The sequence below is a fragment of the Microcebus murinus genome, chromosome 20 (genome assembly GCF_040939455.1).
Source record: "Microcebus murinus isolate Inina chromosome 20, M.murinus_Inina_mat1.0, whole genome shotgun sequence".
Taxonomy (NCBI): Eukaryota; Metazoa; Chordata; class Mammalia; order Primates; family Cheirogaleidae; genus Microcebus; species Microcebus murinus.
This window is the reverse complement of record NC_134123.1, coordinates 24,628,171-24,652,081: the sequence shown is the minus strand read 5'-3', so window position 1 is coordinate 24,652,081 and position 23,911 is coordinate 24,628,171. Positions and strand designations below refer to the sequence as shown.

At 37.4% G+C, this 23,911-nt stretch overlaps 1 protein-coding gene across 1 annotated transcript in view; it reads left to right on the top strand.

Moving 5' to 3' along the window:
• The window catches only part of GLG1 (golgi glycoprotein 1), a 126,921-nt gene that overhangs the window by 53,188 nt on the left and 49,822 nt on the right, over positions 1-23,911 (top strand). The window contains exons 2-3 of the mRNA XM_075995786.1: positions 14,254-14,286; positions 21,707-21,793. Coding sequence (XP_075851901.1) covers positions 14,254-14,286; positions 21,707-21,793 — 120 coding nt within the window. The remainder of the gene's footprint in view (positions 1-14,253; positions 14,287-21,706; positions 21,794-23,911) is intronic.

The window sequence follows — 23,911 nt, the reverse complement described above, 5'->3', positions numbered from 1 at the left end:
TGAAAAAAAAATGTTTTTCTGTTTTCACCATAGCTCAGATTCAAAGCATTCTCATGGTAGAGGATGAGCTTAATGATTGGTTTCTCCTAAATTATAGCACAAGTTAACTGGTAGAACAGGAATTAGAATTAATAGTTTCATAGTCTTACCCAGTGAGTTGCTTTCCTCACTATCCAAAAGAAAGCTAAATATGAAAAATAACTTAAATTTTGTCATAAATAGAAACTGTAGCCTTAAGCCGATGCACAGATGCAAGACACTTTTGTTGTGTCTGATCTATTTTGGTGGCAATTACTTATGTAAGCTAGATCTGCTTAATCTTAAATTCTAAAGCAGGGCGGGTGCAGTGGCACACGCCTGTAATCCCAGCACTCTGGAAGGCCAAAGCAGGAGAATTGCTTAAGGCCAGAAGTTCGAGACCAGCCTGGGAAATAGTGAGACCCCCACCCATCTCTACCAAAAAAACCCCAAAAAACAATTAGCTAGGCATAGTGGTGTGTAACTGTAGTCCCAGCTGCTTGGGAGGCTGGGGCAGGAGGATTGCTGGAGGCCAGGAATTGGATGCTACAGTGAGCTATGATGATGCTACTGCACTCCAGCCTAGGCAACAAGCAAGATCCAGTCTAAAAAAACAACAACAACAACAACAAAAAACCTGGTGGAATGAATTATTCCTTCTTTCTAGATTAATCTAATGTAATTGAACTAATTTAAACTGAAGTTGCGTTCATGTAGCTAAGAATCTACATTACTTAGAAACTTGTTCCTAAAGTTAAGATTTAAAACAAAAAACCTCTTTTTACTGTTTTTTCATATTTTCGAGATTAGTTTATTAGTCTTGGGACAATCTAAAATTAACACTTTTCTAGAAGTATACAATGAAAAGTATTATAATCATAGATAATATTTATTATATGCTTACCATCAGCATTGTGCTAGGCACTTTACATGTTTTGTCCCACTTATGCCTACATATGAAGTCTTAATAAATACTCTTATTCCTATTTATTGATAAAGAAATTTAGGCTTTAAAAAGTTAAGTAATTTATCTGTGGTCATGCGTCTAGTATCTAGTATCCAAATTTGATACCAGATCTCTTATATCCAATCCTGTAGACTGTGCAGAAATGAGTACTTAAAAACACTTGGGTGTGTCCTTTGTTTCCATTACTGGAAGTGAACATTCTTTACTAGGGAAGTAATGCATTTTTCAGCCATTGACATACTTGTGAAGTATTTTAAACCAGTAATTCTAAAAGGACCTGCAGCTCTTCTGCCCATCTCATTTCACTTCTCCTAGTCATTTCTGTAACAATATTTCTCCTTCATTGGAAAAACAGTCATCTGTTTTTAATGAAATCACATTAGATTTGCAACCAGTTGGAGTCAAAATGTCTTGCTTGCCTTTTATTCTATTTCCCACCTATTCTAACTGAGGCTTGAGGAATTATAATTTGTTCAGGTCATATAGTGATCATTGGCTCAGCTGGAGCACCATCAAAAAGATTGTCCCGGCCATGGGGTGGCTCACGCCTGTAATCCTAGCACTCGGGGAGGCCGAGGTGGGCGGATTGCTCGAGGTCAGGAGTTTGATACCAGCCTGAGCAAGAGCTAGAGCCTGTCTCTACTATAAATAGAAAGAAATTAATTGGCCAACTAATATATATAGAAAAATTTAGCCCGGCATGGTGATGCATGCCTGTGGTCCCAGCTACTCGGGAGGCTGAGGCAGCAGGATCGCTTGAGCCCAGAGTTTGAGGTTGCTGTGAGCCAGGCTGACGCCATGGCCCTCACTCTAGCCTGGGCAACAAAGTGAGACTCTGTCTCAACAAAAAAAGATTCTCCCAGTCTTTTGTACTTTGCACTGTGGTTTGAAAATCAATTTTATAATAGAAAAGTACCACTTTAAAAGGCATAGGTGTGATTTGTAGATTATGGATGGTTCTTGTAAAAGATTGCATCTTTATTAATGTTTACATTAATTTATCAGTGTTTCCCAAACTTTAATATAGTTTGATATAGTGTTAATTATTGATGTATAATTAATAGTACCTTTTTCTACCAATTATAGAATGTCGTTATCTAAGCAAGAAGAAATGTAGGGACCTTTTGAAGATTTTATCAGATTTTATATACGTTGCTAATGTTTGTAGACCCTCAAAAATTCTGATTTTGGGTTTTTGATTTTGGGGTTTTTAAGAGACAGGGTCTTACCATCTTAGGCTGGAGCATAGTGGCTATTTGTGGGCATGATTATGGCGCACTACAGTCTTGACTCCTGGGCTCAAGTGATCCTCCTGCCTCAGCCTCTTTAGTAGCAGGCACATGCTGCCATGCTGGCCTGATTCTGTTTTTTTTTTTTTTTGAGACAGAGTCTCGCTTTGTTGTCCAGGCTAGAGTGAGTGCCGTGGCATCAGCCTAGCTCACAGCAACCTCAAACTCCTGGGCTCCAGTGATCCTTCTGCCTCAGCCTCCCGAGTAGCTGGGACTACAGGCATGCGCCACCATGCCCGGCTAATTTTTTATATATATATCAGTTGGCCAATTAATTTCTTTCTATTTGTAGTAGAGACGGGGTCTCGCTCTTGCTCAGGCTGGTTTTGAACTCCTGACCTTGAGCAATCCGCCGGCCTCGGCCTCCCAAGAGCTAGGATTACAGGCGTGAGCCACAGCGCCCGGCCCTGTTTTTTAAATATATCAATTAAGTGTTTCCCTGTTCAGCCTTAGAGAACCCCTTTGAACTACACATCTTTCAGAATTACACAGTGAAATATGCTATCTTAATTCAGATGGAAGCCCTGTTCCTTGTTTTTATTTATTTATTTATTTATTTTTTGAGACAGTCTCTGTTGCGGTGGGTAGAGCGCCGTGGCGTCAGCCGAGCTCACAGCAACCTCAAACTCCTGGGCTCAAGTGATCCTTCTGCCTCAGCCTTCCGAGTAGCTGGGACCACGGGCATGCACCACAATGCCTGGCTAATTTTTTTTCTACATATTTTTAGTTGGCCAATTAATTTCTTTCTAATTTAGTAGAGATGGGGTCTCGCTCTTGCTCATGCTGGTTTCCAACCCTTGACCTTAAGGGATCCTCCTGCCTTGGCCTCCCAGAGTGCTAGGATTACATGAGTGATCCACCATGCCCAGTCTTGTTTTATTTTTAAAGAGATAGGGTCTCCTGTCTCCCAGGCTGGAGAGCAGTAATATAATCAGGTCACTATGACCTTGAACTCGTGGGCTCAACTGAACCTCCTGCCTCTTGCTGAGACTACAGATATGTACCAGTATGCCCCACTAATTTTTAATTTTTTGTAGAGACAGGGTCTCACTATGTTGCCTAGGCTGGTCTTGAACTTCCAGGGTTAAGTGATTGTCCAACACTGGCCTCCCAAAGTGCTGGGAGTACAGATGTGAGCCACTGTGTGCCTAGCCCCTAGTTCCTAAAGAGCACCAGTAATTTGAACTGCATTATTACAGAAAGAGGTTTGCACATCTGGCAGCTCAGCCCTATTTATTTGTTCTTTCTTAGGCCAGTTAAAATAAACAGTGTATTCACCAGTGGTCAGTATGGAAGAAATGTGGAATCTTTAGGTACTTGGATATGGGGCAGGAGAAATTATATTTAATTTCAGAACTTTTTTTTTTTTTTTGCATCCTGTAATCTTACATCCCATATCTTCCCCAGGGGATCTCCTAATCTAATCTCCTAAACTAATTTTAAAAGCATTTTCAAACCGGGCGTGGTGGCTCACGCCTGTAATCCTAGCTCTTTGGGAGGCCGAGGCGGGCGGATTGCTCGAGGTCAGGAGTTTGAAACCAGCCTGAGCAAGAGCGAGACCCGTCTCTACTATAAATAGAAAGAAATTAATTGGCCAACTAATATATATATATATATATGTATATGTATATGTATATATGTATATATATATATATATGTATATGTATATGTATGTAAAATTAGCCAGGCATGGTGGTGCATGCCTGTAGTCCCAGCTACTTGGGAGGCTGAGGCAAAAGGATTGCTTGAGCCAGGAGATTGAGGTTGCTGTGAGCTAGGCTGACGCCATGGCACTCACTCTAGCCTAGGCAACAAAGCGAGACTTTGTCTCAAAAAAAAAAAAAAGGCATTTTCATACTGTATTTTGGTAGTAGTGGTAGAGTAGTAGTAGTTGTTGTTAAAGCCTCACAGTTCAGAAGTATAGCTTTTTTGATGTATTCCTACAAAAGCTTATAAATATTAGCCACTTTAGAATGAAAGATAATGCTCTAGGTGTGCCACTCCTGTTACATGTGGACCCCATAACTGACTTTATTCAGGCAATTGAGCAGTGAAAAAAAGGACTTTTATTCCTTTATAGCTGTGTGCCTGCTGTGGCTGGGAGCCAAGTTGATAAACCTGTTCAAGATTATCCCCTTGAGGTTAAGGTGCAATCTGAACAAGCATTTGATAGAGTGCCTGACTTTGTTTCCTTCCTCCATAAATGAGGTGAAAATGCTCATCACAAGCAACAAACTGCATTCTAGATTTCCAGTCATCTCCTAGAGCAAAAAATGAGTGGTGAGAGGAAAAAGTTTTCTGATAGTAAGCCCTCAGGAGGATGATTTAGTCTTAGAGTAACTCATTCATTCACAATGGAGAAATGAGCCAGAGTCCTTGCAAGGCCATAACTGGATTTTAAAACTCATGTCATTACAAAACAATCCTTACATTTCTTAATATTGAGCAGTCCAGAATAGAAAGTTGGCGAAACAGTTGGCTGAACTCTGTATATGAAAAGAAATATCTCTACATATTCCTTTTGGGGGATGGCCTATTTTCTTTTTTTTTTTTTTTTTAGTCCCTCCCCGCCCCCACTCTATTTTCTATAGTTTATAAATACCTCACTTCTAACTCATAGTGGTAAAATAGAGGGGAAAATGAGGAAAGAGTTCACATTATTTCTGATATAGTAGAAAAAATGTGTTTTATAATTTATATTTTTGTAAACTTAAAAATTTACCTTTTAAATTTTACAGTATATCTTTATGGATTTGTAAAAATTATAATCCATTGTAAAAGTCATTACATTTACCATAATGAAATGATGTAGTTTTTGTTCAACAACTAGGTTATTATATCTTTATTTGATATTTTTTATTTCCTGCTCTGGGCATAGATAATGATAAAATATAATAATTTTAAATATTTTGGTTTGGTCAGATTAACTAGTTTTATAGTTTTCTTAAAAATAAGACAAGGCTGGGCGTGGTGGCTCACGCCTGTAATCCTAGCACTTTGGGAGGCCGAGGCGGGCGGATTGCTCAAGGTCAGGAGTTCGAAACCAGCCTGAGCGAGACCCCGTCTCTACCAAAAATAGAAATAAATTAATTGACCAACTAAAAATATATATACAAAAAATTAGCCGGGCATGGTGGCGCATGCCTGTAGTCCCAGCTACTTGGGAGGCTGAGGCAGTAGGATCGCTGAGCCCCAGAGATTGAGGTTGCTGTGAGCCAGGCTGACGCCACGGCACTCACTCTAGCCTGGGCAACAAAGTGAGACTCTGTCTCAAAAAAAAAAAAATAAGACAAAGTTTTACTTCTCAAAGTAAAGTTTGGGGCATAACATCTTTTTTATGGGTATGGATCATTCTGTCAGTGAATCAAGAGTTACTCCGGGTTTTTTTTGTTTGTTTCTTTGTTTTTGTATTTTGGTCAGCCATTAAGTCCCAAGCAGTGATTTGTGTGTTTTCATATTTTCAAAATAGGGGTATAATCTCACTGAAGATGAATTAGTTAATACTTGGCAGAGCTGAAAGTCCTGCCAGAATTTATATTGATGATAAGTATGCTATCGAATCATTCTGCTAATTCCCACTGTAACATACATATACCCTTTTAATATATTAAAGGGCATTGAGGAGATTTTTTTTATTTTAAAGATAGAAGACATTTAAGTCTTGACCTCAACATAGCCCTCTCACTATTCCACATTTATGTTGGTGTGTCCAAGAACCAAAGATAAATGGACCCTAATTTGTATGTGGGGGTTTTGCCTATCTAACTTTTGCTCCTTTTAAAACTCAGCGTGTTCCTATATAAGTAAGTATATAATATTTAACAGCTGTTACCCCACTACTCACTCGGGAAGCACATAAGTAATGAAAGTAAATTAAATCACTACACTGTGTTTAGCATAACATTAATTTGGACCTATGGAAAACCATTATTGGACCAGAATTGGGATTTTTATTATAGCCTTGTAGTTTTCCCACCATACATTAGGAGATACCACATAAGCCCAAGAATGGGAGGTTCCTCAATTTCTCACTCAAGTCTCTACCCTCTGCACAGAATGTACCTTTTTAACTCTACCTGCACCCTAGTGCTCTGCTCTATGCAACCCTTGTCTGCCCCAACATGCACACACAGTATCACATAACCAAACCATAGCTTCCTGTTGTTTTTTTTTTATTTGTTTTTTGTTTTTTAAGAGACAGTATTTCACTCTGTGGCATGATCGTAGCTCACTGCAGCCTCAAATTCTTGGGCTCAAGCAATCCTGTCCCATCTCCCAACCCCTCACCCCTCACCCATAGTTGGGACTACAGGCATATATCACCATGCCCAACTAATTTTAATTTTTAATTTTTTGTAGATATGAGGTCTTCTTATGTTTCCCATGTTGGTCTTGAACTCCTGGCCTCCCAAAGCACTGATTACACCAGGAGCCATTGCACCCAGCTCATAACCTCCTTTTATATGGCTCATCTGAAATGTGCCCTCTGCCATTAACCTTTCTCTTACTTCCTTTCTGTTGTCCTACTCAAGGGGTTCATGGTGCGTTTTTCCTTCTTTAAAATATCAGGCCCATGAACCCTAGAGGGTCACTAAGAAAAAAAAAAAAAAAAAAATATCAGGCCCTTCTTTCTCCCCTACACACTCCACATTTGACCTTGTGTGATGATTAGATGGTTAAGTGTGGACTCATGTTTTATCTGTACCACACTAGTTTACTTGAGAGCCAGCATCTGTATCTCATACTTTTTTAAAAAACAAAATCTCCCACTGGACCTTCTTTTTGAAAAGGTGGGTGAATGTTAACAAACTCAGCCTCTATCCCTAGAGACAAATATGAAAAATAAGTTCTGTTAGAGCCAGAACAGGCAACTAGGAGGAAAGTAGTTATAAATCTCTGAGGATTAAGATTTCGACTTGCCTCAGGGAAAGTTTTCCAAGACTTAAAGGTTGGGTTTATCTGATTAGATACCAACAATATTATATTCATTTTCTTTGGGATGGGGGCTTTGGACCAGGTTAATAAAATGAATTGTTCATGTGATCGAGAGTTTACTGGGTCTTAATGAATAAACTTCCAGAAGAAGAATTTACTTAATACTGTAGCAGAATGTTTCTAATCAGGAGGAAGCATCAGTTTGTTGCCCACCTTCAAATTTTTACAAGCTGTAAAAACACTGATATTGTTGGCATTTTTTGTTTGTTTTCTCCCAGGTGATTCATAAACAAAGTCTGTTGTCACTTAATTTAGTACCAGGTGTCTTAGAAAAAGGAACCTATCCCATTGTGTGATCTGGTGGGTAATTCAACTTCAGTTGATGAAACTGTAGAATGTTCCATATTTTAGACAACATCCAACTTCCAAGCATTTCTATTTCAGAAACTAGGACAACTTCCAAGTTAGTTTTAAGAATCCTTTGATTTTTCCTGCCAGGCTCATTAACTCAGCCAGTTCACCTTGGGGAAATCATAGTTCCAGACTTTCTGTAAAAAACCACCCTCCTAAGTGAATGTGATGGTTGATTTAATTGAGAACATTCAGACTCAAGCTTTTCCATGGTTTATTCTGAAACCTGTTTCTTGTGACTTTGACCAGCAGGGAATGATTAAGATGAAGCAGTAGTAACCTTCATAATATACAAATTATCTGCATTAAAAAAATAAAATTCAATAAATATTTTTATTTTGAAATTCCACATCTCAGATTGTATAGAGTCATAAAGCTGGAAAGAACCTTAACCAATTTTGGTTTGGCCAATATTTCTCAATTTTTTCTGGTCTTACGGATCTTTCTGAGATGAAGACAGCTGTCATGTATACTCTTCTCAGAAAAATATACACAAAAGCTTCAATTTCAAGATGATGTCAGACTCCCAAAGCCTGTTCGTGGATCCAAGGTGAAGAAGTCCCTGTGTCTAGTCCAAAGCCTGCCCTCAAGGGTCTAGAGAAGTTAAGTGGCATACCTAAAGTCATACAGCTTCTTATCTTAAGAATGGAAAAACAAGCACATGTACTCACCAGCAAATTGGTATTAATGGATCAACACCTAAGTGGACATATAGGAAAAACATTTATCGGGTGTTCGGTGGGTGGGAGGGGGGAAGAGGGGATGGGTATATACAAACACAATGAGTAAGATGTACGATGTTTGGGGGATGGTCATGCTTGAAGCTCTGACTCAAGGGTGGAGGGGAGCCATGGGCAGTATACGTAACCTTAACATTTGTACCCCATAATATGCTGAAATAAAAAAAAATTAAAAGTCATACAGCTTCTGTAGCCGAATACTTTTTTTCTTTTTTTTGAGACAGAGTCTCACTCTGTTGCCCAGGCTAGAGTGCTGTGGTGTCAGCCTAGCTCACAGCAACCTCAAACTCCCAGCTCAAGCAATCCTCCTGCCTTGGCCTCCCAAAGTGCCAGGATTGCAGGCATGTGCCACCATACCTGACTAATTTTTTCTATATATTTTTAGTTGTCCAGCTAATTTCTTTTTATTTTTTTAGTAGAGACAAGGTCTCGCTCTTGCTCAGGCTGGTCTCGAACTCCTGACATTGTGTGATCCACCTGCCTCGGCCTCCCAGAGTGCTAGGATTACAGGCACGAGCCACCACACCCGGCCTGAATACTTTCTTAATTGATTGTTCTTTTTCCATTATTATATCCTTTTCCTTAAAACCAAGTCTGAATTTATAGAACTTAGAGGGAGGGCTAAGGGTTTTAAGCATTAAAATCAACGATTTTGGCTTTTGTTTACCCAACTAGGAGAGTAAAATACTATAATACTCAAAGCAGTTAAATTACTGATTTAGAACAGCCAAATGAACTAAGCAAAGTTTTTATAACTTACTGTAGTTACTTAAGAGCTAATCCAGGTCCCTAGTTTATCTATTTATTTCATCATTTTCTTAGCTGGCCTGCCTGCATCAGAATTCATCATACAGCTATCACACAGATCACTCCCGAACACTGGTTCTGTGATTTATCCTGTCTACTCTTTCCTTTTCTTGCTCCTCCCCCCAGAATTGTGTTCAGCCTGACTTACCCACCCAGCCTTTTTTGGGAGACATCAAGCTAAAAGATCATGTAAACATTAGTTGCCATTTATTATTATCGCAGTTTTGTTGTTTCCTAGCAGTTTACCTTTGATCGTGTTACTCAGTCTCTCTACTTCAGTATCTTTATCTGAAACATTGGACACAGTTCCATTTATCTTGCATTACATCATGTTGTAAGAAGGAAATGTAGAACCTAGCTCAGTTAAATGGCAGCTTTTATCATTTCCTGCTACACCCATCACATTATTGAAGTCGGGCAGGTATCTCAAAGTACTCGCGCTTTATCCCATTTTCTGCCTCGTTCACTGCATCATTCATTCTGTCTTTCATAATAGCTTCTTTATTGATACTAATATATCCAACTTCAATCTCTTCTAAAAAATTTTATCATTAAGTTATCAGAAAGCTACTTATGAGGATTTTTATTTTTATTTTTTTTGGAGACAGGGTCTTGCTCTGCCACCCAGGCTAGAGTGCAGTGTCGTCATCATAGCTCAGTGTAATCTCCAACTCCTGGGCTCAAGCAATCCTCCTGGCTTAGCCTCCTAAGTAGCTAAAACTATAAGCATACCCCACCATGGCTGGCTGACTACTAGGTTTTTTTGTAGGAGGAGATGTCTCTTGCCCAGGCTGGTCTCCAAGTCCTGGCCTCTGTGATCCTCCCACTCCAGCCTCCCAAAGTGCTGGGATTATAGGCATGAGCTATTGCGTCTGGTTTAGGCTTTTTGTAAAGTTGTTTTCTGTTTTACATTGTAAGAGAACAGTTATTTTATTTCCAGTGATTAAAGATTTGATGTAAGAGGCCCTTCTTTTCAAAGCCCAGGTTTCTATTTACTATCTCCAGAATGATGAAGGGCAGGTGGTAACAAGGCGTAGGTAGCTCAGCTGCTAATCTGAGGCTTCCACAGGCTCGGAGCCAGCGCTATGCCTCTGATTTGAAGGGTGGGGGTGAAGGTAGGACTCTTGAACTGATTAGAAGAAGGATATCAGCTCTTTATGCTCTGTTATGTTCATGTTCTTATCATTGGAAAAAAAAGATTATTATTTTATTTTTTATTTTTTTGAGACAGAGTCTCATTCTGTTGCCCAGGCTAGAGTGCTATGTCGTCACCATAGCTCACTGCAACTGCAACCTTAAACTCCTGGGCTCAAGAAATATTCCTACCTCACTCAGCTTCCCAAGTAGCTGGGACTACAGGTGTATACCACTGCACCCAGCTAATTTTTCTATTTTTTATAGAGACAGGGTCTTGCTCTTGTTTAGGCTGGTCTCACACTCCTGACCTCAGGTGAGATCCTCATATCTCGGCCTCCCAGAGTGATAGGATTACAGGCATGAGCCACTGTGCCCAGCCTTGGAAAAAATGATTAAGCATACCCCATAAATTTATATTTATCAATAAAATATTAATTATTCTAACATGACATGTATTATAAAAATACTTAAAATATACATTAGAGAATGAGCTTTTTCTTTAATAGAAATTATATTATGTTCTTCCTGAGCCCCAGGGGATCATGCAACTTCCTCGATGGAGGAATTACTCCGTTCCTCTTTGGAGATCACTCTGCTAATTCTTTAGGTCTTCTGAAAGTCCCTACTCTTGCTTACTTGATTTCACTGTTTTATTGATACAACAGGATTATAAACTACCTGAGATTAGGGACTTGATAAAGTCTTCTCTTTCTTTGTATACTGCAACAATGCATAATTATTCAATACCTTTTGATTAATTTCTTGTCATCATTCCAGAGCATTGTTTTACTGATTATTACCAAAAGGGAAAAAAAGCCTCAGCCTTGTTCTGTTTTAGTAATTCTGGGTTTTAGTCCTCATGTTATTCATCTTCTAGGATTAAAGATAATCACGCCTATCTGCATTTACAATTTTGTGAAAATAGATATGCTATATCTGATTAAATGATTTGATTGGGAGATGACAAGAATGCTGCAGTCTGAGAACCAACCTGAGTCAGCACCCACATCTGTTTTCATTTGTTGAGATTTTTTTCCTTTAGTTCTTTATCAAATGGTTGAGTGGTAAACTATAGCATTTTCTTTTTCTAGAGTTAGTTTATGCTGACATTATTGATGTTCCCACCATTCCCAAAATAGTATAAAATACTACTTTGTGTTTTTTATTTTGCAGGTCTCTGTCTCTTCCTCTGAACCACAACTAAGTTCTTTGATTGTAAAGATCCTTCTAAATTTCTGAAATTAATTATTTGCAGCTACACTTAGAAATTCTTTTTATTTTATTTTATTTTTTTTTTGAGACAGAGTCTCGCTTTGTTGCCCAGGCTAGAGTGAGTGCCGTGGCGTCAGCCTAGTTCACAGCAACCTCAAACTCCTGGGCTCAAGCACTTCTGCTGCCTCAGCCTCCCGAGTAGCTGGGACTACAGGCATGCATCACCATGTCCGGCTAATTTTTTCTATATATATTAGTTGGCCAATTAATTTCTTTCTATTTTTAGTAGAGATGGGGTCTCTCTCTTGCTCAGGCTGGTTTTGAACTCCTGACCTCGAGCAATCCGCCCGCCTCGGCCTCCCAAGAAATTCTTCATAGCTATTTGGTTCCATGAATCTCAAAGATCTAACAGTATAACTTTGTTCTCCTGGCATTCCTATATTGTCAACTTTCTGGGTAGAGAGACTAAATCTAAGAAGAAAAAAATAAGACCAGTTTATAATAGTTGCAAATCAAGATAGTAAAAAAGAAATGAAAAACAGACACTTGTGCCAGATTTGCAGTTCATTTGTGTCTCTGTAGATTATTTCATTCCTTCATAAAATGCATAGTACTCTGTACTTACTAATATAATTTACTAATTTTAGCTCATAGGTGTTCTATTGCAACTTAAAAGTTTGGGATAGGTATATGAGTCATATTTTCTTCATAATAGGCACCCTAAAATTGCAGGAGCTTAAATAACAAATATTTACTTTTCTTTTCTGTGGCTACACAGGTTATTTAGAATGCCATTGCTTCTGGCTACAGGTTGAATTCAGGTCTGCTCCATATGTCTCTCATCTTTGTACTAGCAGTTAGCAAACATGTTCTTATTGTGGGCAATGGCAGGAGTACAAGAACACAGGCCAAATCACCCAAGCAAATTTAAAGCCTCTGCTCATATTGTGTCTGCTAAAATTCCATTGGCCAAAGCAAGTCAGTGGTCCAGCTCAGCATCAGAGGAGCAAAGTGTATATACTCGGTTTATAGTAGGAGATAATGCAGACTTACAGGGCAAAGAATCTGGATATAAAATCTTAAAGAAGGAGAGTAGAAATTTGAGGGGCATGATCCAGTCTCCCACTGTACGGAAGCACACCATTAAAGCAATCATAATTTGCCAATATGGTCCTGTGGACTGTAGACATGAGAATACTATTCTTTTAATGAGTAGCTTATATCTCATTTGACTCCATTATTTTACAAATTTTCCACGCTCTAAATTTCTTTCAAAAACACCCCTTTAATCCAAAGTTGTTGTTTAGTAGAAATGAGTATAAGTAGAGAAGATTGTGATATTAATTGCCTTCTGTGCGTTGTTTGAGAAAGAACTATAAATGATTGGGAAAATTTAGGGATAGATTAAATGGAAATAGGGTAGAAAACTGCCTGAGTAATGTAAAGGCATTCTTGTAAATAAGCTACGATGAGTTATAAGTTAAGCACTTCAAATTGAAGTGGAGTTAAGCTAGATTAACTCATAGTGTGTAGGCTGATTTCTGAGACTCAGAAAGGCTAAATTAAAGTATTTGCTGTTAGACAAGTAGGGAGAAAGTTCAAAGGCAGTATGTTTATAATCTTATGATTACCTAGCAACCTAATTAAAGTCAGTTTTAATATAATGTTTTATAAATGTAAGGATGAATTTGTATGTTGTTAATGCCTACTATATTGTGCAGTGGAATTAATAGTTCCCTAGAAAATACTTTCCTTCTTGAAGTAATACTTGGGTGTGCCAGCTTTATTTGCTCATATTTTATTGCTTTATCCTTGAATAGAAGACATTTTTATTTTGAAAATGGTACCTTTTACAACTAAAATTGACACAACTACAACTAAAATAGATAATATTTCATAGAACTCACACGATTCACTCCATTTGAACAGGTTGGACTACTGTAGAAACTCAGAGGAAGTGGTGCTTTATTGTGGTGTGTATTATTACAATCATGTCTCCTTTAAAGGACTAAACAACGAAAGTCTTGCAGAGTTATGCCATATTAGGTAAAACCTAGTTCAACTTTTTTTCCATCATAAAATTGAAAGTTCATTTTATCTCTAGTATGTGTATCTGGCCTTACAAAGCAAATGTATCCATGGGGATATATATGTAATTTCCAGCTGTTTCTAAAAAAATATTTATTTTTAATTATAGACTCATAAGATTATAGACTCATAATTACAGACTCATAAGAATTTCCAAAAAATTGTGCATAGAGGTCCTGTGTACCCATTACCTAGCGTCCCCCAATGGTGACATTAGACGAATTTTTAAATCATTGATGGACCTTCTCTGCACTCTATAATAAGCCTGTTTTTTTAGATATTAACTTTCTTTAAAGAAACATCACCCATATTGTACCTGATCCTCTTTAGCTTTCAGAATTATAAAGTGTTGTATAGAGATCATTATGTCGCTATTGCTTTATGCTTTAGTACGTTCTTCTTCATTCTCCCCATTTTCATATTGTACCATTAATTGGGAATGAATTACGTCTCATATGTACCCTCCTGGTACATTTCTTCCCAACAGTCTAATAAAAAGATATATAAACTCTGTTTTACTCCTTATATTGAAGAAACATACTTAGTTGAATATTTAGATTTCTTGTTTTGACTTTATTTTAGTGGTGTTTGAAAACTTGAGAGGTTTTTTTTTTTTTTAATATCATCTCTTCTTTCTTTTTCCTCCTAGCCTGAAAATGAAATTTCTTCAGACTGCAATCATGTAAGTATGGATTTTCTATAATACACCATATGTGCTTTATAGATATGATGACAGATTTTGTGATGCTTTTCCTGTTGTTCTAGGAAGCATTATGTTTTCTTAAATTCTTTTAATCTTAAAGGGATGGTAAAATTTGTTTAAGAACCATAGTAAAATCTACAGGTAACCCCTTCATTGTAGAAACCTATAAGTTCTATTAAATAATATTTATGTGTTTAAGGTTAAATTTTTCTTCAGTTAAGTTACCATATGAAAGTAATTAGTGTCTGCTTATCAAGTTTACTTTAGAATTCCATATTTTAAACTTCTTTCATGTAGTCATCATACGGTCATATTCTATGTGCCAAACACTGTCACTGTGGTTGCACAGTAAAAGGAGACTGATGTGAAATCAAGTCTGTGCAAAAATTATTAGGTACTTTGACTTTGGTAGAAGTCTAAATAGAGTACAGTGGGTACACACAAGTGAATTTGTTCAGGTGAGTTGATGTTGGGAAAAGCTTATTTATAGTGGAGATACTATTGAGCTGGGTCTTAAAAGAAGCATAGGTATGCATATGGCAGAAATCATTATCACAGAGTGGAAGATACATTGGACTCAGGACTGCAAAAACACAGAGGCAGGGCAGCTATTTAGATTAACTACTTATTCTAAAGAAAATCTAGGTAGGTCAAAGAGTTAAAGTATAAAGTAAACTGTAAGAGTAATAGAAGAAAACATGAACAGAGGGAAGCTTTTCTAAAAATGACACAGCCACAAAATATATATGTGATTACATTTAAAACCTATCTCCAAAACAGGTTTTGTAAGTTATAAAAGAGAATTGGTAAGGCAGATGAAAAAGACTACACTCATTAATAGAGAGTGCTGTTAATAAACGTAGGCAACAGATATGAATGGACTGTTCACAGGAAACAAAAGATGTCCAGTAAACAACAAAACAGTTGATTCTCCCTCATAAAGCATGAAAATTCAAAGAAAAATAAATGTACTGTTTTAATCCATTTGATTAGCAAATATCAAAAATTAATAAATGCACAGTGTTGGTAAGGATATGTATATTTAAGCATTTTCTAGCACTCTCTAGGCCATGATTCAGCAAACCTATAACACATGGGCCAAATTCAGTCTACTTTGTGTTTTGAGACAGGGTCTCACTCTGTTGCCCAGGCTAGAGTACGGTGGAGCCATCGTAGCTCACTGCAGCCTCAAACTCCTGGGCTTAAGCCATCTTCCTGCCTCAGCCTCCCTAGTAGCTGGAACTACACCCAGCTAATTTTTCTTATTTTGTAGAGATGGGGGTCTCACTATGTTGCCCAGGCTGGTCTCTAATTCCTGATCTCAAGTGATCCTCCTACCTCAGCCTCCCAAAGTTTCTGCCTGTTTTTATCATAAAGTTTTATTAAAACAATTACATCCATTTATTTATATATTTTCTGTGGCTGCTTTCCATGCTAGGGTGTCAAAGTGGAGTAATTGCAACAGTGACTATAGATCCTTCAAAACCTAAAATATTTACTTTCTGGCTCTTTGCAGTAAAAGTTTACTGGAGCCTATTATTGCCTATGGACAGAAATATCATTAAGATATAAAACAGTCAATTGATAATGCATGTGTAGAAATTTATGTATAGTTATATTTAAAAGGGGTAGATAGAGATGTATCTATAAAAGGGTATTTATTGTGGCATCATTTGTAAAGCAAAAGATTAGGGGGAAACCTCAAAATAAATCAATAGACTGAATCTGACAGAGGGGAAACCCAGAATAAAGCTGATGCCTTATAACCCTCAAAGAGCTTGAGAAGACAGAGGATATGATACTGCTCCAAATGGGGACAAATAGTACACAGAAGACAGGAGAATTGGTTGGAAGTCTGTAAGAAGCAGTAAGGACTTAGAGAACAAATATGTAACTCACCTTCTAGGATGTGTCATAAAGAATGTCCAGGCCAGACGCGGTGGCTCACGCCTGTAATCCTAGCACTCTGGGAGGCTGAGGCGGGTGGATTGCTTGCGGTCAGGAGTTCTAAACCAGCCTGAGCAAGAGCGAGACCCCGTCTCTACTATAAATAAAAAGCAATTAATTGGCCAACTAATATATATATATATAAAATTAGCCCGGCATGGTGGCGCATGCCTGTAGTCCCAGCTATTTGGGAGGCTGAGGAAGTAGGATTGCTTGAGCCCAGGAGTTTGAGGTTGCTGTGAGCTAGGCTGACGCCATGGCACTCACTCTAGCCTGTGCAACAAAGCGAGACTCTGTCTCAAAAAAAAAAAAAAAAAAAAGAATGTCCAGCATGCAGTCAGCAATGGCCATGTATGAGAAGTAGCAGTCAGATATGATCAATAATCAAAAGATAACAGCCAAGAGAAGGAGATCCATAGATAATTCATATATCAGAATTAACAGACAAGGACTTGAAATAACTATGACTATATGTTAAATAGAGGAAAAGATAATCAAAATGGTTAAAAAGATGATGTATTTCAACAGAGAACTAGAATTTGTTAAGAAAATCAAATGAGTGTTTTAGAACTATAAAATATGATTTCTGAAATTAAGAACTTGATAGCTTTTAAAGATAGGGTTAGTGGATATGAAGACAGATCCATAGAAAATATATAAACTGCATCAGAAAAAGAAAAAGATGTTTAAAACAAAACTCTTAAGAATAATGTGGGAAATAGTTAAAATGTCATATGTGTGCTTTTGGAGTCCAAGAAGTAGAGGAATAGGATAACAGTAGTATTTGAAGAAATAATGGCCAAGAATTTTTCCAAATCTAATGAGAGGCATTAACCCACAAATTTAGCAAATTCTGTGAACCCCAAGAGTTATACTAAGTGGAAACCCTTAGACATTATTAACAAATTGCTGAAAACAAAAAGTAAAAAGAAAATCAGGCCAAGCACAGTGGCTGGCTCATGCCTATAATACCAGCACTTTGGGAGTCCAAGGAGGGAGGATGGCTTGAGGCTTAGAGTTTGAGACCAACCTGAGCAGGAGGATCGCTGAGCTCCGGACTTCAAGACCAGTCTGAGCAAGAGTGAGACCCCCGTCTCTACTAAAAATAAAAAAATTAGCTGAGCATGTTGCGTATATCTGTAGTCTTAGCTACTCAGGAGTTTGAGGCAGGAGGATTGCTTGAGCCCAGGAATTAGATGTTGCAGTGAGCTATGATGACACCACTGCATTCTAGCCAAAGTGACAGAGTGTGACCCTGTCTCAAAAAAAAAAAGTCTAAGGGAAATATCCAAAGTAATGTAAAATAAAGACATTTTGACATGCAGTTTTCTCAGACATTTACAACCCATGTATATTGTATATAAAGTTCCTTGAGGATGTGCTTCAACAAGATCAGGGAATACACAAAGACAGAGAAAGATAAGAAATCTAATAATTAATGAATCAGCCTAAGAGAAAAGCAAAGGAAATTCTAAGGATGCTGGCAAGGGATGACACCTGTGCAGAGGCTTAGAAAACAGTCCTGATTGAAGCAGGAAAATGAAAAGACTCCAAAAAGAACATCTCACCTGACAGATTGCCTGAAGGATTTGGACATTTTAAAAGGAGATTCATATTTTTAGTAAAGAGAGTAAGGATTAATTAGTAATGGATATATAGAAAAATAGCCTATGAAATAAGTGACTGTTAATTATAGTATAAACTAAAAGTTGTATAGGAAAAGAAATAGGTTCTATATGATTCAGTGTATATAACTATTTACATAGTCAATAATGTGTTAATAAATACTGAATATCTAACAACATTATGACTTAACTATATTGGTAGGATTGGGATCAGGAAGAAGGGTATAAGTTCATTCGTTGTCTTCTGTATTGTAAGTTATATCTAAAACTGACAAATCAAGAAATAGCAATTTAAGCATTTAGTTTAAAAATACAGAGGTTATTACCATAAGCAAAAAGAATTTAAAGTGTGTGCCTCTGGGGAGTGAGTAGGACTTTGGAAAGGGATTTGGCAGGGAACTGCTTATTTGGCTTGATTTTTTTTTTTTTTTTTTTTTTTTGGTGAGACAGAAATTTAAAAAATTTCTCCAGTTTGTGGTAGGCAAAAGAACAGAAAAAGCTCCGGTAATGCTGGGCCCAAACACCCAGCTGTGCAAGGGACCCATAAGTCAAGAAAGCAGGTGGGGGTTGTAAGCAGGTCTTTTCTCTCTGATTATTTAGCACTCAGTAGACCACCAGCTCTGTGAGCGCTCCTGTCACTTGAGTTTACTGTTTTACTCTAATGATTTTATTTCCCACATCAGATTGTTTCAGTTCTCTAAGATGCATTTTTAACATTTTTGTAACTAATGTACAGCCACTATATGGAGCTGCTGGGAGTTCCATTAACTCTGGCTAGTGTCCTGTGCCTATTGCTGTGGTGACATCTGCTAGGACAGCACTCCTTAAGCAGCTCTGATAGTGGCACTTACCCTTGGGTGGACATCAGAGTCCCTTGGTTATTTAAAAAATACTGATGCGTGGTCTCTCCCTAGAGATTCTGGTTTGTTCCGGGAAGAGGCCCAGGCATTGGTATTTGTTAAAAGCTTCCCCGGTAGTTCTTTCTAATGTGTAGCCAGAGTTGAGAACCATTGATCCATGAGGAGGACAATACTAGAGATGGAGAAGAGGAACAATTATTTGATGAAAGGAAGCGTAAAAACATTTTGCAAACCATTGTTGAAGCTTATTTTTTTATTTTTAGAGATGGGGTCTCACTCTGTTGCCGTGGTTAGAGTGCAATGGCATCACCATAGCTCCCTGCAGCCTCAAACTCCTGGGCTCAAGCAATCCTCTTGCCTCAGCCTCCTGAGAGGCTAGGACTATAGATATGCACCATACCTGGCTAATTTTTTCTCTTTTTAGTAGAAACAGGGTGTTACTCAGGGTCTTGCTCACGTTGGTCTCAAAATCCTGAGCTCAAGTGATCTTTCCTCTTTAGCCTCCTAGAGTGTAAGGATTATAGGTGTGAGCCACCATGCCTGGCCCATTTTGATTTTCAAACTACCTTTATAGAACTATTTGACTAAACAGATAGCTCTGATTTAAAAAATTGAAAGGTAAGCTTGACTGTGAAGGAATAATTTTCTTCTACTCCACCCACCCCTTCATTCTGTAATGACTTTATGCCACATATCTCAAATATATCCCTTCTTTTCCTATCTATATCAATTCTTGCCTCTTAACTGGTCTGTTAATCTTACCCTCAATTCTGCTCTTCCCCATAGGGTAATCAGAGTTGATCTTTTGAGTTCTTTAGTTAAAATTATCCATTAATCTCTCACTTCCTTTGAGATAAAATTCAAAATCTTTAAAAAGAACTGTAATATTCAATGTGATCTGCCCCCCTGCCTGCCTAATCCCTTCCCCCATCTCATCTTCCATACCCTTAGCTCCAGCCATTCTTAACTACATGCGATTCCCATAAGTTACCATTACTCTTTCTGTCCTTTCTACCTTTGCATACCTGGAATCAATTGTAAGTCCTTGAGATACTAGACCTCCTTTCTTTTCCTTCCTTCCTTCCTTCCTTCCTTCCTTCCTTCCTTCCTTCCTTCCTTCCTTCCTTCCTTCCTTCCTTCCTTCCTTCCTTCCTTCCTTCCTTCCTTCCTTCCTTTCCTTCCTTTCCTTCCTTTCCTTCCTTTCCTTCCTTTCCTTCCTTTCCTTCCCTCCCTCCCTCCCTCCCTCCCTCTTTTGAATCACTGAATTCATCTCTGCTTCTAGGAAGCCAGGAAGCCCAAAATTTGTTCAGTTGGAACTAAGCTTTTCCTATACCCATTTTCAGTTTGGCTTCATATGTCCCATGGGTTGCATTTGTCATTCATCATGGTATAGGTTTGTTTGTTATCTATTTAGCAAATATTAATTACAAATTATTTTTGTGCCTATTAGTGTCCACAATTAGTGCCTATTCTGTCCCATATATTCTTCTAGGCACTTGGGATACAAGGCAGCATTCCCATGCTCTTGCAGCTTTCATTACAGATGGTAGCCAGATTCTCCTCTTTTTTCCCCTAAAGACTCACTTTTTGATGATTGATGATAGCTGAGAGATTAGAGGTTTTTACTTAAAATTTTTTTTTGAGGAGAGGGGAGAAGAAATCCTACTCATCCTTGTTTTATTTCTTCAAATCTTCCTCAGCACTCATACAGAATTGACTACTGTTTCTGTGTCATTCCTAATGCACTTTATATGTGCCTCTGTTTTCTAAAAAGCAGATCTGGTCATGTCACCACCTTACTTTCCCTTCAGTGACTCCCCAGTGCTCATGGGTTAAAGTTCAAACGTGGCCTACAAGGGCTTTCTGATCTGGCCCCTCCAGTCAGCCCTTCAGTCAGTCCTCCATTGGCCCTTCAGTTCCTCTAACACCCCCTGCTCCTGTGCATGCTGTTTCATTTATTTAAAACGGTCGTCTTCCTGCCCCTTTCATCTGGCTAACTGCTGCTGACCTTTTAGATTTCATCAGAAATAGCACAACATAGTACATACTCAATAAACACTGGCTTCTTTTTCCTCCAATAGCCTATCTTGAAGGTCCTTGAAATTAGACTCTAGTCAACACGAGAAGTGCTAAGCAGATGTGTGACTGAATCAATGATTTATTGTATTTTTTGTCTTAGAATATAGTAGTTAGAAAGGGATGTACTCCCCCCAAAAATCCCTTCATGTTCTACATCATCCAAAACCTCTGCTGTTTCCCATTTGAACCATTTAAAGGCTCATTTTTGCTACAGTTCATAAATTAGATCAATTATTGAAAATTTTTAATGGAAGCTGCAAAGATAAACCAATATTTAGTCCTCACCTATAAATAAATAATAATGACTTTAGATATTTTATAGTTTAAGGTATGTTAAAAGTTATATAAAGTGAACTGTATGTTATCTGTGTCAAGTCAAGGTTTTTAAAGGAATGAAGATAGACATGCCCTGAAGCTAGATCTTGTGCAGCTCTCTTTCATAAAACTCACTGATGAAGGTACTGTTAATTGTGAAATCTGAGACTAAACCCACCAAATCTGAGCTTCTGGGTTAGACCTTTTGGTTGAAGCAGAATTTGGCTTATATAACCTGTTTGTATTTTCTGTGAAAACCTTATGAGGTATTATAATTTTTAATCTTTTTCTTGACTTTTTTATGATTTTTAATGCATTTTGAAAAATTTTGTCCTTTACTAAAACAGAAAAAAGTATGTCTGAATGATAGTGCTTTTATTTTTGTCTACATATTTTTCCTTTTATCTATAATTATGATGGCATTTTATCTTACTTTCTATTATCCGAAATGTGAATATGCTTTACCTGACTCTGTATAGTTGGTTGTTGTCATTTAAAGTAACTGTTGATGATAAATTTCATACTATTCTAACTAGAAGTTTTTTCTTTGTTTTTTTCCCCTGTTATACCTAGTTGTTGTGGAATTATAAGCTGAACCTAACTACAGATCCCAAATTTGAATCTGTGGCCAGAGAGGTCTGCAAATCTACCATAACAGAGGTAAGTTGTGAAAGAATTTTGTGCATATTCAATGACTTAGAAGAGAAAATTACATCTGTTGACCAGACCAGTCATTATGAGAGGAATGACTCAGTTCCTTTACTTTACTTGGAATTTACTTTACTTTTCTTGGAATTCACATCGTCTTGGTTGGAAGATAGGAAGAGGGATGTAATTAGACTCTTTTTGTTAACATCCATCTATACTTACAGTGGGATACTATTGATTGAGACAGTTGGAAATCAGGTTCTGTTGGTCCCCAAACAGGGAGTAAAACTGCTGAGGTTTATCAGTGCTGCCCTCATACATTGTATAACCTGCTATGTCTGAAGCATATCAAAATAGTTACAGGAGGCCTGTCGATGTTCCCGAGTGTTTCAGCTATGTAGTTGGATCAATTGAACCATAAAGACATATACTTCAAATGAGAGTTAGTGTTAAAAAGGTTAAGGGTATGATTGTTATATTGTTATAAATTGATATTGAGCATAAAGACAAAAACAGTTAATGAAAATGTATAAAGGTGTATAGATGCTAATGAAAAATTTTTAGTTGTTTATCTTGGCTCAGTGTAAACAACAAATAATATTAGTGAGAATTGTGGTATTTGGAATTTCTTTTTGTTTCTTGGAGTGGTTTTTTTTTTTTTTAATCAGCAGTAGAAACTCCAATAAGCCAGAGTTTCTGCATACCAAAGTATGAGAATCACAGAGAAAACAGTTGCTATTTTTCTACCCCAAAGTTAGCAGTCAGAGTTCTTGCAGCATATTAATCTGTCCTCAAGTTGACCCTATTGGTGACTTAAGTCAGGGCCACTTTCTACAGAGCTCTTAAGGATGACCCTATCCAACCCACATAAGCCATTAGCTCATGTTCCTCACTTACATCATACGGGGTCTTGTATTAATAGAACCTATTTTCTTAAATCTTCTAATGCTGGATCAGTTATGTTTTATTCCTTTAAAGCAGTGACCCTTCATATTTACCTTAGGGCTTCAGAATAGAATAGCATCTTTGAAAAATTGATCTTCAGCTCCTAGCTTTAATATTCTGTATCTCAAACTGCCTTAGCTAGCTATATTACTAAGCGTCTAACTTTAAAATATCAAAGGCAAGGGTATTTGTTTAATAACAAAAAGAAATACTAATGAAATGATTCCCAGACTTGAAATTTACATGTTTGTATATTCCCATTATATTATAGAACTATCCAATTAGAAGTGGTTTTATTTTAAAAGACACATCAGGATATATATATACATGTGTTTGTTTTGCCGTATTTTTGTGTCACCATTAAATATACACCAGTTTGATTTCCCTGTGGAAATTTAGTTCAGAGTATATACCTATTCACTAGAATAATTTCACTCTTTGCATTAGGTTGGCTTCCTTATAACATATAAATAATGATGGTCTCCTGTGACCTCTTGGGGTATTCTGGCTTTGTACAAGATTGAATAACAAGGACTTTTCCCTTCCTACAGAGAGAGTATACTGGAGTCAAGAAAATTAAATGTCAAGAAGAACATAGTTACCAGCAAAACATTTTATTCTGCATTTCCTTCTATCTTCTTTTTTTATTTTGGAATCCTACTTCCAGGGAGAAAAACAACTTCAAAGAGTATCTGCAAACTGCAAAGCAACCTTTTTTACTCTCCAGGATTAAGCTAAATACTGCCTGCTTTCCTCCTGTCTTGTGTCAAAAAATAAAATGACTACAGTGTTTTTCTAATGGCCCATATGAATCTGCTCCCCAGCCACTTCAGAGTTTACTCCAATTCTGAAATATGTTGATGATTTAATGATGGGGTTTTTTGCTGTTAATCTTAGAAGTTTAGGAGATAGAAGGAAAAAATGCTACCCAGCAGAATGGCTGAAGAAAATCATAAACTTCTCATTCAAACACTACACCCTCTTATAATTGATAATGAACTGAAATACCTATAGTGCTACATTTCTGTGTTTCAGTAAAATCTTAAGTTATTACAGCTAAATATCCATTTAGTTTTTCTTATTGGAGCTCCGATTCAAAATGCTCTTGGTTTTTGTTCAGATTTTTAAACTGTTGGTTGCCTAATATTAGAGCCTGTATGAATGCTTCACTTCATTAGGTTTAGA